The following is a 13,014-nucleotide window of genomic DNA, read 5'->3' as shown; positions in this document are numbered from 1 at the left end:
CAACATGGAGAAGAAGAAGTCTCAAATCACAGAAACTCATGACAAGTACAAGGGATCGGTCATGAAGAGAAGCAGATCAGAAACTGGGTCAAACTCAATCAAGATTACAAAGGTAAAAAATGAAACAATGAGGGAGCAATTTAAATTACCCGTGAGTCTTGTAGATGTTGCAGAAAGGATCGGTGACTTGCAATACTTGCGAGAGTACATGCAAAACAAGAACAAGAATCAAGGTTTAGTCAAGGTTGAAGAGAGCATGAAAGAAATCAAGGCAATGGCCAGATCCGGAAAAATGAAGAGCCATATCAAATCTGATGAGATTGGAAAGATAAAGACAGTGAGGGAGCAAGAGAACCTACCAGTGAGCTATGCTGATATTCTGAGAGGCATAGGACCAAGTATTAAGAACCAAATCAAAGAAGTTTCAGAAACAAAGGGAATCAACTTCTTAGGTCAGATTTTGGGGATTGAGCAAAAGGATCAAGAGGGAGTGTTGGAAGTTGATCCTTTGCTCAATAAGGAACAAGAGACAGTGAAGGAAGAAGAGGCTGAGGTGATTAGGAACAGAGAGATTCAGAAGATGTAGAAGCTGGTGAAGAAGAGAAGGCGATGGAGTCGTAGAAAAAGAAGAGAAGAAGAAGAAGAGTCGAGACAGAGAAATAAGTTAAACTCTGTGTTTTGTAATAAGTAGACAAGTAAGAAGGCCATTGGGCCATAAACTTAATTAAGGCCCCAATGTATTATGGGTCTCGTTTTTAGGTTGATGGAGGAGGATAAGTAGGTTAAGGTAAGTGTAGTATAAATATGTTTTGTGTGGCTGTAAGAACACTTTTAAGGAAGTAAGAAGTAAAACTGTTAAAAGGGGCAGCTTCCAGATCTATTTCCAACAGATTCTCCTTAGCCGAACTCAGGTTTTGTTTGATCGTTTTTTTTTCTTTTAATTCTGGGTTTATTATGTTTTGTCAATATTTATTTAGTGATATTATCTATGGTTTTGGTGATTTATTCATTTGAGTTACTTGCTTGCAGGCGTCTTCTTGCATTTCCCAAAGGAAACAACAGTGATTACTTTTCTCTCTATCTGGACGTTGTTGATTTTGTATCATTGCCTTGCAGATGGAGAAGAATAGTGAACTTCCGCCTGGCTATAGTAAATCATCTTTCCAAAAAGTTCTCCATATTGAAAGGTCACTATTACCAATCTCTGCATTTTGTTGAATAGTCCTCGTTTGTGTTAGAGTTAAAACATTTTTACTGTAATCATCATTCTACTTAATTTGGATTAAATGTTACAGAGACAGAGCATTGTTTTGATGGCAAGTGAACCAAATGGGGTTTTCCAGCAATGCTTCCTCTTTCCAAACTTCATGACAAAGATGGTGGATTTCTTTTGAATGGAGAAGTCATGATTGTTGCAGAGTTGGATGTTTTGGAAGTCATTGGCACATTAGATGCATCAGAAAAGACTGAAGATGCATCAGAACTTGTGAGCCAGAAAAAAGAGATTGATTGTCTTGAGTCTAATGATTTACTCAAGAAAAGTTCACCACTGAAGGAAACCAACAATGTTAATGGGACTAAACAGGTAAGATAGCTATAAGAATTGGTTCTAAGATTGTATTTGTGGTCTGTTTGTAAGTCATTCAAAGACTCAATGATGTTTTCACTTGAAGGAAACCAACAATGTCAATGAGACTAAACAGGTAAGATAGCTATAAGAATTTTGTTATTGTATTCAGTTTTAAGTTTGTTTTTTTTTAGGATTGTAATATATGTTTTAAAGTTTTTTTAATGTAATATATTTGTTTTTTTAATAAATGTATTCTACTATACCTACAGTTTCTAGTTTTATTTTTCTAATATTGCATACATTATATAACCAACATTTATAATATTATAAAATATACTTTAAACAAATATACTTTAATTAAAAAAATATACACCCAAAGATGACTAATGGGAGGACAAAAAAAAAACAAGGGTGTGAAGAGATTAGTATTATTTTAAATCTTATTAAAAGATAGAGATACTCATTTGAGGATGTGCAATAGCCATGCTCTTAAGTTTTTTTTTTTTTTTTTTTTTTGTTCATTGCGACTGCAAGTGTGATTTTCGATTTTTAATGGGAATTGAAAAAATTGTCGTAAACAGTTACAATTTTTAACATCCAGACAGAAAGCATAAGAAATTATAGAGAGAAGGGTTGCATTGTATCATATCCAGAGAGAAACAAACACCAAAGAGCTTTGTCTTTCCCCCTAATAAGAGAGAGCTATCGACTCGGCAGTAGTCTTAGCCTTCTTACATAAAATAAAACAAAAATGTTGTTTTTTTTTTTTTTTTACTTTGTCAAACAATTAAGAGTCAAGAATCAAGAATCAAACTGATGATGTACCAAGGTACTGGCGGCCAGCAATGGGGCCGCCACGAAGGCGGCGTCTATGGACAGGGGATTTATTCAGCCCAGAGAGAAGCCGAACAGATAGTTTGCGTCCCCCTATGAAGCTCCCATTAAGTTCTGCAGGCGCCTTCACTGCGGCGTCTTCTCCATCGACAGCCACTAGAGCTGTCCTGAATACATCAACAAAGACACATCTTTATTTAATTAGCATTTTTAATAACTTGAAAGTTGAGGAAAAAAAAAATGGAAACTGCGAGGAAGAAGCCGCAAAACCACCTGTTAATGATGACATGCTTGATCTTTCCATATGAAGAGAAAAGTTCAATCATAGCGCTCTTGATTTCATCACGACTAAGCGAAGGGTCATATCCTTCAACTCTTAAATAAGCGGAACTGCATGCAATATTTGTATTATAATTAATAAGGAGATGGATGATATACAAAATTATACAATAAAGATTGATTGATTGATTATACAAATCGATCTCTCTTCGGAAAAGAAAAAATGCGCTTAATTACTCGTTTGCATGTTTCAGAAACGGATACGGAGTAACAGAGACATTCCATCCACCAACGACGTCACTTCTCTTGAGTTGCATGGCCTTATCTACTGCGCCTTCTCCCAGAAAATATATATAACCACATCTGTGATGAGGAGATCACAGACAAAAAAAAAAGTGTTTATAATTTTAGAGCATTTTATTTATTAAAATGAGCTGAGAGAATTGAGAAGCCACAAAAACAAAAAACTAAGGCTGGGGGTAACCCGTTCGGGTTCGGGTATTACCCATTCGGATTCGGGTAAACGGGTTTAGAAAAATAGAACCCATTGGGTATTTTTAGATATATGGGTTCGGTTCGGTTTGGGTACTATCGAGTTTAGGTCGGTTTGGGTTACAAATTTTAGAACCCGATTAGTACCCGAACTACCGGATACCCGAAAAAATATAATTAAATTGAAATAAATTTAGTTAAATTTTGACTTACATAACAAAATATTTTAGATATTTTGATTATTTTTGATATTTAGGTATAAAACTAAATGAAATATTCAAAATTATAATCATAATTTTGGGGTAATTGCATTATATTAATGATAAATATTATAAATATGTTTATATGTTCGGGTTTAATGGGTACCCAAACGGGTACCGGATATTACCCGACCCTAACCCGAACCCACAGGTATTAGAAAATAGAACCCAATAGAGTTTTATAGGCAAACCCGTACCCAACCCGAACCCGGTTTTTCGGGTCGGGTTCCGGATTGGATATTCAAGTACGGTTTTTATGCCAGGGCCTATAAAAAACCAACTTCCAGAGTGTATTATCCTTTAGATAGTTTATTGGAATATAAACATCAGTGATCTCTCCACATGAAGCGAAATGTTTTCTCAGAGCGCTCTCGACAACATCACGAGGAAGCCCAGTGTCATATCCCGTTACGACAATTCTCCCTACCTCACTGCAATAATTTGACGATATTTTACATCAACGTGACAAAAGAACACATAACAGCAAACGATTGGGCCTTGATTTCAGGCCTCAACTAAGCCCAACAGTTCTGGTTTTTTGAATTTGTTTTTAAATATAGGCCTTGAATTTGTAAAACTAATGGGCTGGGCTCTTTGTATAATTTGTTTTTCTTTTCTTCGTATAAATTTGTTGTACACTCGTTTGATTATTGGGTTTACCACACAATAAACTTCTGGAAGATATTTCGGTTCGCTTTATGGATCTATGCACCTTAAATATGCTCATTCATAAAAATTTCGCGTCGCAACAACGATTATTGTGTGGTAAAGTGAGTAAATATCATATGAAATAAAAGGTTAGGATTTACATGTTCGTTAATTATCTATGTATGACTATTGCAGCCTATTAATTTCGACTCCAAAAAAATCCTGCTTGTCGTGACGTCTAAAAAGCTATTCCTCATTGCGTTACCGCTGATACATGATATCAGCACTTCTCAAATACAAAAAGTTACAAAAGTCATTATTGATTAAACTAAAATACAAAACTCCATCATTTGTTGATTTTGTTCATTGAAACTCTTGTTCGTCTTGTACTCGTAAACTTGTGGCTACAAAATTTTGATTCCCTCTACATTGATGAATACACTCCGATTGACCAAAATGAGATGTTAACGTTCGTAGAAGTATATGTGAAGGTTACGCAAATGAACTAGACCGTCGGAAACTCTTTTACATTTATATAACAAAATAAAAAAGAGTAATATATTTGAAACGGCATGCCAAAGAGCTTGGAACTACATGCATGACATTACGTTTTCATTGGTATTTCCAAAGTACATTGTCGTTTTAGGCATTTCGTTTTCTTGTTTGCCCTTTTTTCATTTGTGTTGTTGACATTTTATCATCTCTTTCTTTTCTTTACTTCTTATTTTTAGATTTGCAATGTTGGTGAAATAAAAGTAAGCACCAAATTCGAATCTATTTTGAAGAAACAAGATTGATTGACTTTCACAGCTAAATACTTTTTTGTCCTTTAAAATTGGTAATCCTCTATTCCAATTCCTTATAGAATGAATTGATAACAAAACAGGAATTAGAGATTTAGAAAACGGGGTTTTGATTCACTTTTTATTAGGATCTTTATCTAGAGAAATAAAAAACTAGATAAAAGTTGAATATGATTTGTTTGAATATGTAAAAATGAAACTCTTAATCATGCATGTTAGAAGTTGTTGATTCCTTAAAATGTTTTTTTTTTAATATCTAAAAGTTCGGTTTTATCTTTTGAATCATTTAACTAAATTTAACAACTCCTACTGAATTATAACATGAATTATACTACATTTAGAGTTAGATTATTAGGAGAGTATTATTTGAAAATAAATATGAAAAGTATTATACTACATTTAGAGTTAGATCTAAAACTAGATTCGCCATTAGTTAATGTCCTTAAGAAGATATTAATCATCCACAATTACTCATCTCTAACTAATAATATTAAAGAAAACAATATTTTTGAGTAAAAAAAAGGAGCAATGGACGAGTCCGGGTCGGTCCAATCAATGAACCGAAAATGCGGAATTTCAGATGAAGAGTGTCTTCACCAAACAGACCAAACTTGGCTTCGACACTGACCAAAAATCAAAAAGGCAAGAATACAAAAACAGCCACCACAGTTTTGCGGTCATCACCAAATCCTAACACGCAATCCTATGTAAATGACAAACATTTTCAAGTGCTTCCACGTGCCTTTCACACGTGGCATCTCCACTATTCGATCTCTGTCCAACAATCTTTTTTTTTTCTCCAGCAATTCTTTTTCTTGTTAAGCACGAGTCAAACTAGTTAACGACGAGGTATACAATAAGTAAAGAGGTTATCGCAGATTATTAAAAGCTAATATCAAACTCCGGAAATCTTAATGACGGTAGTGATGGACTGATGGTCATAGTCCATGACAACTGATCATATATGTTTGTTTTTTTTGAACAAAGACTGATCATATATGTTAAAATTCGAACTGTTTAATGATTTCAAGGGTTCGAACCAAGTTATGTTGTACTTATGAGTTAGAACTTAGAACCAAGTCCAAAATTAATTATGTTTTAATTTTGATCACCTTTTTATATCAATATTAATTGCTTCAACATCAACAACAGTGTTTGAGTTTGACTAAGTTTTATACCAAGTTTTTTTTATGTACCAAACGGATTCAAGAATAAAGAGAAATTGCATAAAATAAAATAAAATAAATAAATACAATAATACATGATTGTATGATCATATAAATATGAATAATATAAAATAACGGTCTAACCGAAAAAATATGCAAATACGTATATCGTAAAGAAAAAGGGGTGCCAAAAACTTCTTAAATGGAGATGAGAAAGACATATATATATTCCTATTGGTGAATTTATTCATTCCTAATGAAAATTACGATACATATGTCTAATAGGTATTTAGAATCGGATCATCCATATACATTTTTTTTTCATCATACATGCATAGCATACACATACCTATATAATATATAGATGTGTATGTGAATGTATGTGTAAGTAAAAAAGTAGGTGACATGATCTTAGATTGTAGTTCGTGAAAGTAAATCTCGGATTCTTCCAGCTGTCTCTTTCTCGGTCGGTATTTCTACTCGTCTTCTCTCGTATGCCTCGAAGAACTCTTTGTTCTCTTTCTCTAGCTCCTTCCACACTGCATAAAATGTAATTTAATCAGTTCTCCACTCCTCCCTTTATCTTATACGTATATAATATTTACCATATATGTGTATGTACCTGTGGAAGTGATGATAGGCTTGATATTAGCATGCTTGAACAGAGCATCCATACACTCTTCTTTGCCCATGTTGAACAATATGCATTCTTCTATCAAATGATGCACCTGCAGCCAATAATTTACACATGGTGATGATATGATCAGCATCCTTTAAGATACAAAAATAGATATTTAATCAAAGATCAGAGGTTGGTTTGACAAGAAGAAAGAAAAGAAAAGAATAAGAAAGAAAGTTCGATGAAATCGTACCAAATGGATGTAAGATGCTTGAGAGCTATTCTGATCACCCATGATATATGAAAATAATGAAAAGAGAAAATTGTTTATAGAGAGATGGTATTAGAGACTATAAAGATGATGAAGGAGCTAGGGGGAGAAGATAGGCTGGTGAAGAAGATATATATATATATATATATCATCAAACGCTACAAGAGCCGGAAAATAGAAAGAGAGACATTAAAATATTCATAAGTAAAATACAATATCGAGAAGAAATAAAAAGGAAATGGCATATCGTTGAATTATATAAATATATATTGTCACGGCATATGACCTATTATGGACATGGTTTTGTTTTATTTGTGTAGTTGATTACATATAATTCAAAAGAAATCGAATCAATTAATTTACGAATGTTACTTTTTGCTTTTCTTGTTAAAATTGACATGTTTCTGTTTTCATGGAGTCGCCTAATTAGTGGCTAATTATATCGACATAATTCATAATTAGAGGAAGAAGAAGAAGATATACATACAATAAAATTAATCAAGATGACAGTTTAAAAAAAAATCAATATGTACAAAATTTTTAAAAAATATTTTAGTGATTAAAATATGTTATCTTCTTTAATCTAAAGTCTAAACGGCGTAGGTGGTTTGAGATTTGCTGACTTGACATAATCCCACGTGGGCATTTGCTTATGATTGGCTGAGAGGAGATTACAATTAGATTTTACGAAACGGTAATGCTGCAAATGCAGCCCCTTCTATTTCCTTCTATTTCCTTACCACGTGAAGTAGGACACATCCCTACATTCAAAAACTATACTACTATAGTATATATATATCATGATCATTATTTGTTTTAGCATCTTTTTTTTTTAATATTAATAATACTGTTTATTAACTTTATTGTAATATGAAATCAATTTATTTTTTATTTTGTTACCTTGTGTTAATGTCACCTAGCTAATTCCACCTACCAACAAATAACTTGTTTATACCGTAATAGTTTCATTTACGAATATATATGAATGTATTGTCTTACTATATGCCTTCAGAATACTATCTCAGACGTTACTTAAATTAGCTAGTGATAATCAACAACAAAATATAACTAGTGACACCGACGAATAATTATTGTACTTAGACCAGAACTCACTTGCACTGTTGTCAAAGAAAAAAAAACTGATATTAGGTTCTTTTTTCTTTTTCTTAACTAGGTTCGTAATTAAAAGCTTTGCTACAAATTAATAAAGGGATTTAAACATACATTACCATCAACGATGTCGTTTTTATAATATTAATAAGGGAATCAAAAACAACCCGTACATTTTCCAAACGAGCCAAACAACAAGTGAGGTATGTGTGTGTGTGTGTGTGTGTGTGTGTGTATATATATCTTTTTATTTTGACACATGATGCATGGAGATGGAGCAATGTTCCGTATGGCTGCGACTCTTGAGTGTGGGTATTCTGACCCGTATGGACGGGTAACGTAACCAGAGGCTTTGAGATTGCAGATTCGGATGTATGGAGAAAAGAAATATATTATACACTATATATATGCATGGTCCAATTCACTATCCAAAAAAGAAATATATGTAAATCGATCGTTTTATTTCATAATAGTTAATTTGGAACAAATATTTGAATATTATGGATAAAACAACTTCAATATTAAGCTATTTGTACACATATGAATGTTGATTGTTGAATCTAACGTTTAAGCCTCGAGCTCTTTTAAAAGATGACATTATAATTAAAGATGACACTATAAATTATTAAAAATATACTATAAAACAATGGTGTAGTATGTTTGAAACAGTTAGCCAATGTTCAAATCAAATAAATGTTTTTAGCTACAACATTTAAAAACTCTAAATGAAATTAATATAGTATTTAGGGTCACTATTGATAGAAAAAGTAAATAAAGATGATTGGATCCATTCTTATGTAACCGAAACATGAAAATAGTGTGGAAGATACGTTACAAATGACGTAATTTGCGGAGTTGGTGTACGTTATGTAACAGATGTATCTAGCAGATCCGTATGATTTAAATAAAATATAAATTATATTATGATATACATTTAATTAATGTACTTTTTGCAAGAATAAACAATTGATGGCTTTTGTGGCAAATGGCAAAAAAATATAATTTGGAAAAATATTTAAACTTTAAACAGAAAAAACCGCCATAAAAAATTACATTCGAATAGCTTAATTATATAAAAATAATTTCACTTCTAATATCTAAAATTAAATTTCGTTCTCTACTGTATTCTTTTCATCACGAATCTATCTGAACAAGAAAATCAAAACTAGCCAATGTATGTGCAAGAAAAATTTGATCTATTTTGTAAGGTAGGAGGAATGAGTTCGATGTACTTAGGAGTTTCCCCACGTCTTAGGAAGGCCTTTTGTTGGATTCTCGAACCCTTTAGAGGGACCACCGAATTTGGTAACTGTATATATCGAAGAAGCCCTTCTTGGAAACTCATTAGCTGGTACAAAGTTTACATCATCAAAAGTTCATAAAATCACTTATACTACAATGTCCAAAATGCATATAACACTACTTCTCACACAAACTCATCCATCAGCTGCTACCAGTTTCACCTTATCGTTTTGGATGTGAAAACAGTTTCTAAAGTAGTCAAATATTCGTTTTTGAGTGATGTATATATTTATTAGTCTAATATTAATGCAAAAAAACTGAAAAAGTTGTTGTTAATTAAAAACATCCGAACAAAAACATTCCGTGGAGAATTAGTTAACAGGCCTAAAATATATTTATTTATATATATTAGTTGAGGCCCAATGAAGCCCATAAAAACCGCCGACTTTAGCGCCAACCGTCAATTAGTATTTCGTTAGTAACAATTATTCATCCAACGAGTTAGAAACATACACGTCAGCAATCTGCGCCGTGTTCTAATATCCAATCGTAATCATTCCACGAAACGTATAAATTCAAAACCGAAACCCTTACAAACAAATTCATCATCTCTCATTACAGTTTCATTCCTCCGGAAGTATTCATTATTCAATTCATCGTTGAAACCTCGTCTCGACTTTAATGGCGCCCAAGGCAGAGAAGAAACCGGCGGAGAAAGGACCACCGAAGGCGGAGAAGAAGATCGCAAAGGAAGGAGGAACGAGCGAGATCAAGAAGAAGAAGAAGACGAAGAAGAGCACGGAGACGTATAAGATCTATATTTTCAAGGTGTTGAAACAGGTTCATCCAGATATTGGAATCTCTGGTAAAGTAATGGGGATCATGAATAGTTTCATCAACGACATCTTCGAGAAACTCGCTCAGGAATCGTCTCGTCTCGCTCGTTACAATAAGAAACCGACGATCACGTCACGTGAGATCCAAACCGCCGTGAGACTTGTTTTGCCTGGTGAATTGGCTAAGCATGCTGTCTCTGAAGGGACCAAAGCCGTCACCAAATTTACAAGCTCTTAAAATATTAGATATATATATATATATATGTTATCGCTTTTTTTTTTTTTTTTTTGGATCAGATCTTCTCGTGCGATGAAGAAGATGATACCTGAATAATACATTGTTCATATGAATTCTCTTCTTTTTAATTAAAGTTAGGATTTTTCTGATCCTATAGACTAATTTTAGTGCAATTCGTAAAACTTATGTAAGAACAGAGTATTTGTTTTTTCTAAACATTAGCACGACACATTGTTTACAACATGGTGAACAGTAAGAGGTGTTCTGTCTTTACAGAGAAACAGAGAGGCATATTCGAGAGGAAGAGTTATGCCTTCTTAGGGGATTTGGTAGCCTTTGATGGTGACTTGGGTGTTTTTGTGGTTGAAGCTGCTTTCTCAGACTTCTTTGGGAGGAGGATTGGGTTTATGTTTGGTAAAACTCCGCCGTGTGCGATGGTTACGCCTTTGAGTAGCGTCCCTAACTCCTCGTCGTTCCTCACTGCTAATAGAACATGGCGTGGTATGATACGGTTCTTTTTGTTATCTCTTGCAGCGTTACCCGCTAGCTCAAGAACCTTAGATTAACAAGAGATATATACATGATCAGACTTGGTAACTTAAAAAGATTAGTCTGCGACATTTGGCAACAAGTTGATTCACAAGATGAGATGACACCCAAAAGATGGGTTCTAAATATTAGTAGAAAAGAGTGATCTAAAACATGCACATTGATTCTCAGAACCGTGTTACATGATCTCCAAGTTAGCTAGCAATTTAGTATACTTGCATATGCTATGTAACTTTGTGATATATAATCTAACGATTTCAATTTTTACAACCTCACAACTGTAATCGTTTTCTATTTGTGACGCGAGAATATTTGCAAAGAAGTGATTTACCCTAAAATTCAGACGAAGACCACATCATTGATCATCCTAAATAATAACTGGTCAACGAAACATATTCGATAATTACAACGTAATCAATAGCTGATCTGAATCAGAATATACCTCAGCAGCAAGATACTCGAGGACTGCGGCGAGATAGACCGGAGCTCCGGTTCCAACACGTTTCGAATAACGGCCTTTCTTAAGATACCGACCGATCCTACCGACAGGAAACTGTAGACCGGATTTAACCGTCCGGGAAACCGGTTTCTTCTTAGGACCTCCTCCACCGCCTCTTCTTCCAGCTGCTCCTTTCTTCGTTTTTGTTCCAGAATCCATGCCTTTTCCCTTTACTACTTCGAGACGAGAAACTGAATTTGATTTTGATCTAACCGGAATTATTCAAACAGAGGAGAAATAGCTTCGGCGTAAGATAGCGAAAGAGCTTTTGGTTGATGAATGTTAGCTTTTGGATTGAATATGATTCAACGGCTAAGATTTGCTGATTTGGCTATCTTGGCTTTCAATATCTGATAATTTCTATGGATTTTTTTTTTAATCAAATATTTCTATTTTTGTTTATAACTATTATACTATTTTTGTAGTGAAATTTACCACATTGAAAAACAATTAACAAAAATAAAATTTAGGAAAATTAGGTACGTTGAAGAATATATACATTCAAAATAATTGGTAATGCTTGGATGCTTTCTATAGGACACTGATCAATTAGTATCACTGATGATCTCTTGAAGTTACTACTATAGCCTAGATATCCGATGTCCATAACTATTCCTGTAATTAATGTTTCTTTACCGTTTTGTTTGTGGATTTCACATTTATGTAACGTATTCACCAACCATATCCAAAAGACATGGCTCTTACCATAATGTCTACGGATTCAACTTCAACACTTCACAACTGAACCAAAACCTATCTTTGTACTCTGTAGTCTTAGCCGTACATCATGTATCAAGTCATACAATACAATCGTTCACATGCATCAGTACGTAGCATCCGTTGACCATCTCTCCGCATCTCTCATTAACCACAACACTCAAGGCTTCTCATTCCCAATTACAATACCATTGTTCTATGAAAATAAAAATGCAGCAACGATCTGATCTCATGCCATTTAAATTCATATTATATATTCTCTACGTCTATATATATATATATTAAGAAATATACATCTCGTGAAATGACCATATATGTTTAATCTTTGTGTCTCATTTAAATCTATCTTATCAACTGGAAATTTTAGACACAGACAATTAAATACATGTTTGCATTCGTGTCGTGTGGTTCTAAAAGGAACGTATAACACAACATTAAATTCCAACGAGACTGACATCTCCTCACATGGGGGAGAAATGTTTGTCCTCCATACAAGAAAAGTAAAAGAAAAAAGATACAATAATTTTGGCTTCTTAATTAAATGTTGTAAACAAGCTTATCGGAAGTTTTTAATATTTTGTCAGAACTACATTTATAATATATTCTCATCAAATGCAATGAACTTTTTTTTCTTCTTCTTTCCACTAAGTGCAATGAACCATGGTGGTTATCGGAGAAGTTTACATATAATCGCAATGAACCTTTTTCAACATTAAGAGATTGCAGACGCTTGCAGGAGTAAGTATGACTATTCAAATACAGTTAATTGTGGTAATTGAATTATGTATCTCCCACACCACATGGACTTATGCCCTTAAACAAATTATAGTTAATACAAATTTTAAAGTCAATATAGGTTTACCTAACAAAAGGTAAACATG

The 13,014-nt window shown here is 33.5% G+C and overlaps 3 protein-coding genes, 1 long non-coding RNA gene and 1 pseudogene across 5 annotated transcripts; 2 read left to right on the top strand and 3 right to left on the bottom strand.

Moving 5' to 3' along the window:
• The first annotated feature begins 889 nt into the window (after nucleotides 1–889).
• Nucleotides 890–1,830, top strand: LOC104734269 (uncharacterized). The gene is made up of 3 exons (XR_015578695.1): nucleotides 890–911; nucleotides 1,030–1,187; nucleotides 1,296–1,830. It is a non-coding gene; the product is annotated as an uncharacterized LOC104734269 (long non-coding RNA).
• A 510-nt stretch (nucleotides 1,831–2,340) lies between these two features.
• On the bottom strand, nucleotides 2,341–4,359 carry LOC147929082 (uncharacterized). The gene is made up of 5 exons (XM_087482342.1): nucleotides 4,349–4,359; nucleotides 3,717–3,866; nucleotides 2,921–3,046; nucleotides 2,675–2,794; nucleotides 2,341–2,571 (listed from the first exon to the last, which is right to left on the bottom strand). Exons 1-5 carry the CDS (start codon nucleotides 4,357–4,359, stop codon nucleotides 2,379–2,381), a joined length of 600 nt encoding a protein of 199 aa, XP_087338468.1. The 3' UTR covers nucleotides 2,341–2,378.
• A 1,919-nt stretch (nucleotides 4,360–6,278) lies between these two features.
• LOC104734268 (uncharacterized) lies at nucleotides 6,279–7,182 on the bottom strand. The gene is made up of 3 exons (XM_010453800.3): nucleotides 6,925–7,182; nucleotides 6,675–6,780; nucleotides 6,279–6,591 (listed from the first exon to the last, which is right to left on the bottom strand). The coding sequence occupies exons 1-3, from the start codon at nucleotides 6,964–6,966 to the stop codon at nucleotides 6,464–6,466; spliced, it is 276 nt and encodes a 91-aa protein (XP_010452102.1). The 5' UTR covers nucleotides 6,967–7,182; the 3' UTR covers nucleotides 6,279–6,463.
• A 2,716-nt stretch (nucleotides 7,183–9,898) lies between these two features.
• On the top strand, nucleotides 9,899–10,530 carry LOC104734267 (histone H2B.9 pseudogene; annotated as a pseudogene). The gene has a single exon (XR_015578693.1). The product of XR_015578693.1 is annotated as a histone H2B.9 pseudogene (transcript).
• On the bottom strand, nucleotides 10,531–11,730 carry LOC104734266 (putative histone H2A.4). Its single transcript, XM_010453798.2, has 2 exons — nucleotides 11,360–11,730; nucleotides 10,531–10,924 (listed from the first exon to the last, which is right to left on the bottom strand). Exons 1-2 carry the CDS (start codon nucleotides 11,573–11,575, stop codon nucleotides 10,676–10,678), a joined length of 465 nt encoding a protein of 154 aa, XP_010452100.1. The 5' UTR covers nucleotides 11,576–11,730; the 3' UTR covers nucleotides 10,531–10,675.
• Between the last annotated feature and the right edge of the window lie 1,284 nt (nucleotides 11,731–13,014).

The sequence above is a fragment of the Camelina sativa genome, chromosome 13 (genome assembly GCF_030686135.1).
Source record: "Camelina sativa cultivar CO46 ecotype springtype chromosome 13, ASM3068613v1".
Lineage (NCBI taxonomy): Eukaryota > Viridiplantae > Streptophyta > Magnoliopsida > Brassicales > Brassicaceae > Camelina > Camelina sativa.
This window is presented reverse-complemented; position numbering and strand designations above follow the sequence as displayed.

Coding starts and splice junctions, on each gene's coding strand:
- LOC147929082 (XM_087482342.1), bottom strand. Junction 3,047..3,716: donor AAGGATAATACACTCTGGAA/GTTGGTTTTTTA, acceptor TCCTCATCACAG/ATGTGGTTATATATATTTTC. Junction 2,572..2,674: donor CATGTCATCATTAACAGGTG/GTTTTGCGGCTT, acceptor TGATGTATTCAG/GACAGCTCTAGTGGCTGTCG.
- LOC104734268 (XM_010453800.3), bottom strand. CDS start 6,966: ATGGGTGATCAGAATAGCTCTCAAGCATCTTACATCCATTTG. Junction 6,781..6,924: donor AAGCATCTTACATCCATTTG/GTACGATTTCAT, acceptor TATTGGCTGCAG/GTGCATCATTTGATAGAAGA. Junction 6,592..6,674: donor GCCTATCATCACTTCCACAG/GTACATACACAT, acceptor CATTTTATGCAG/TGTGGAAGGAGCTAGAGAAA.
- LOC104734266 (XM_010453798.2), bottom strand. CDS start 11,575: ATGGATTCTGGAACAAAAACGAAGAAAGGAGCAGCTGGAAGAAGAGGC. Junction 10,925..11,359: donor TCGAGTATCTTGCTGCTGAG/GTATATTCTGAT, acceptor TGTTAATCTAAG/GTTCTTGAGCTAGCGGGTAA.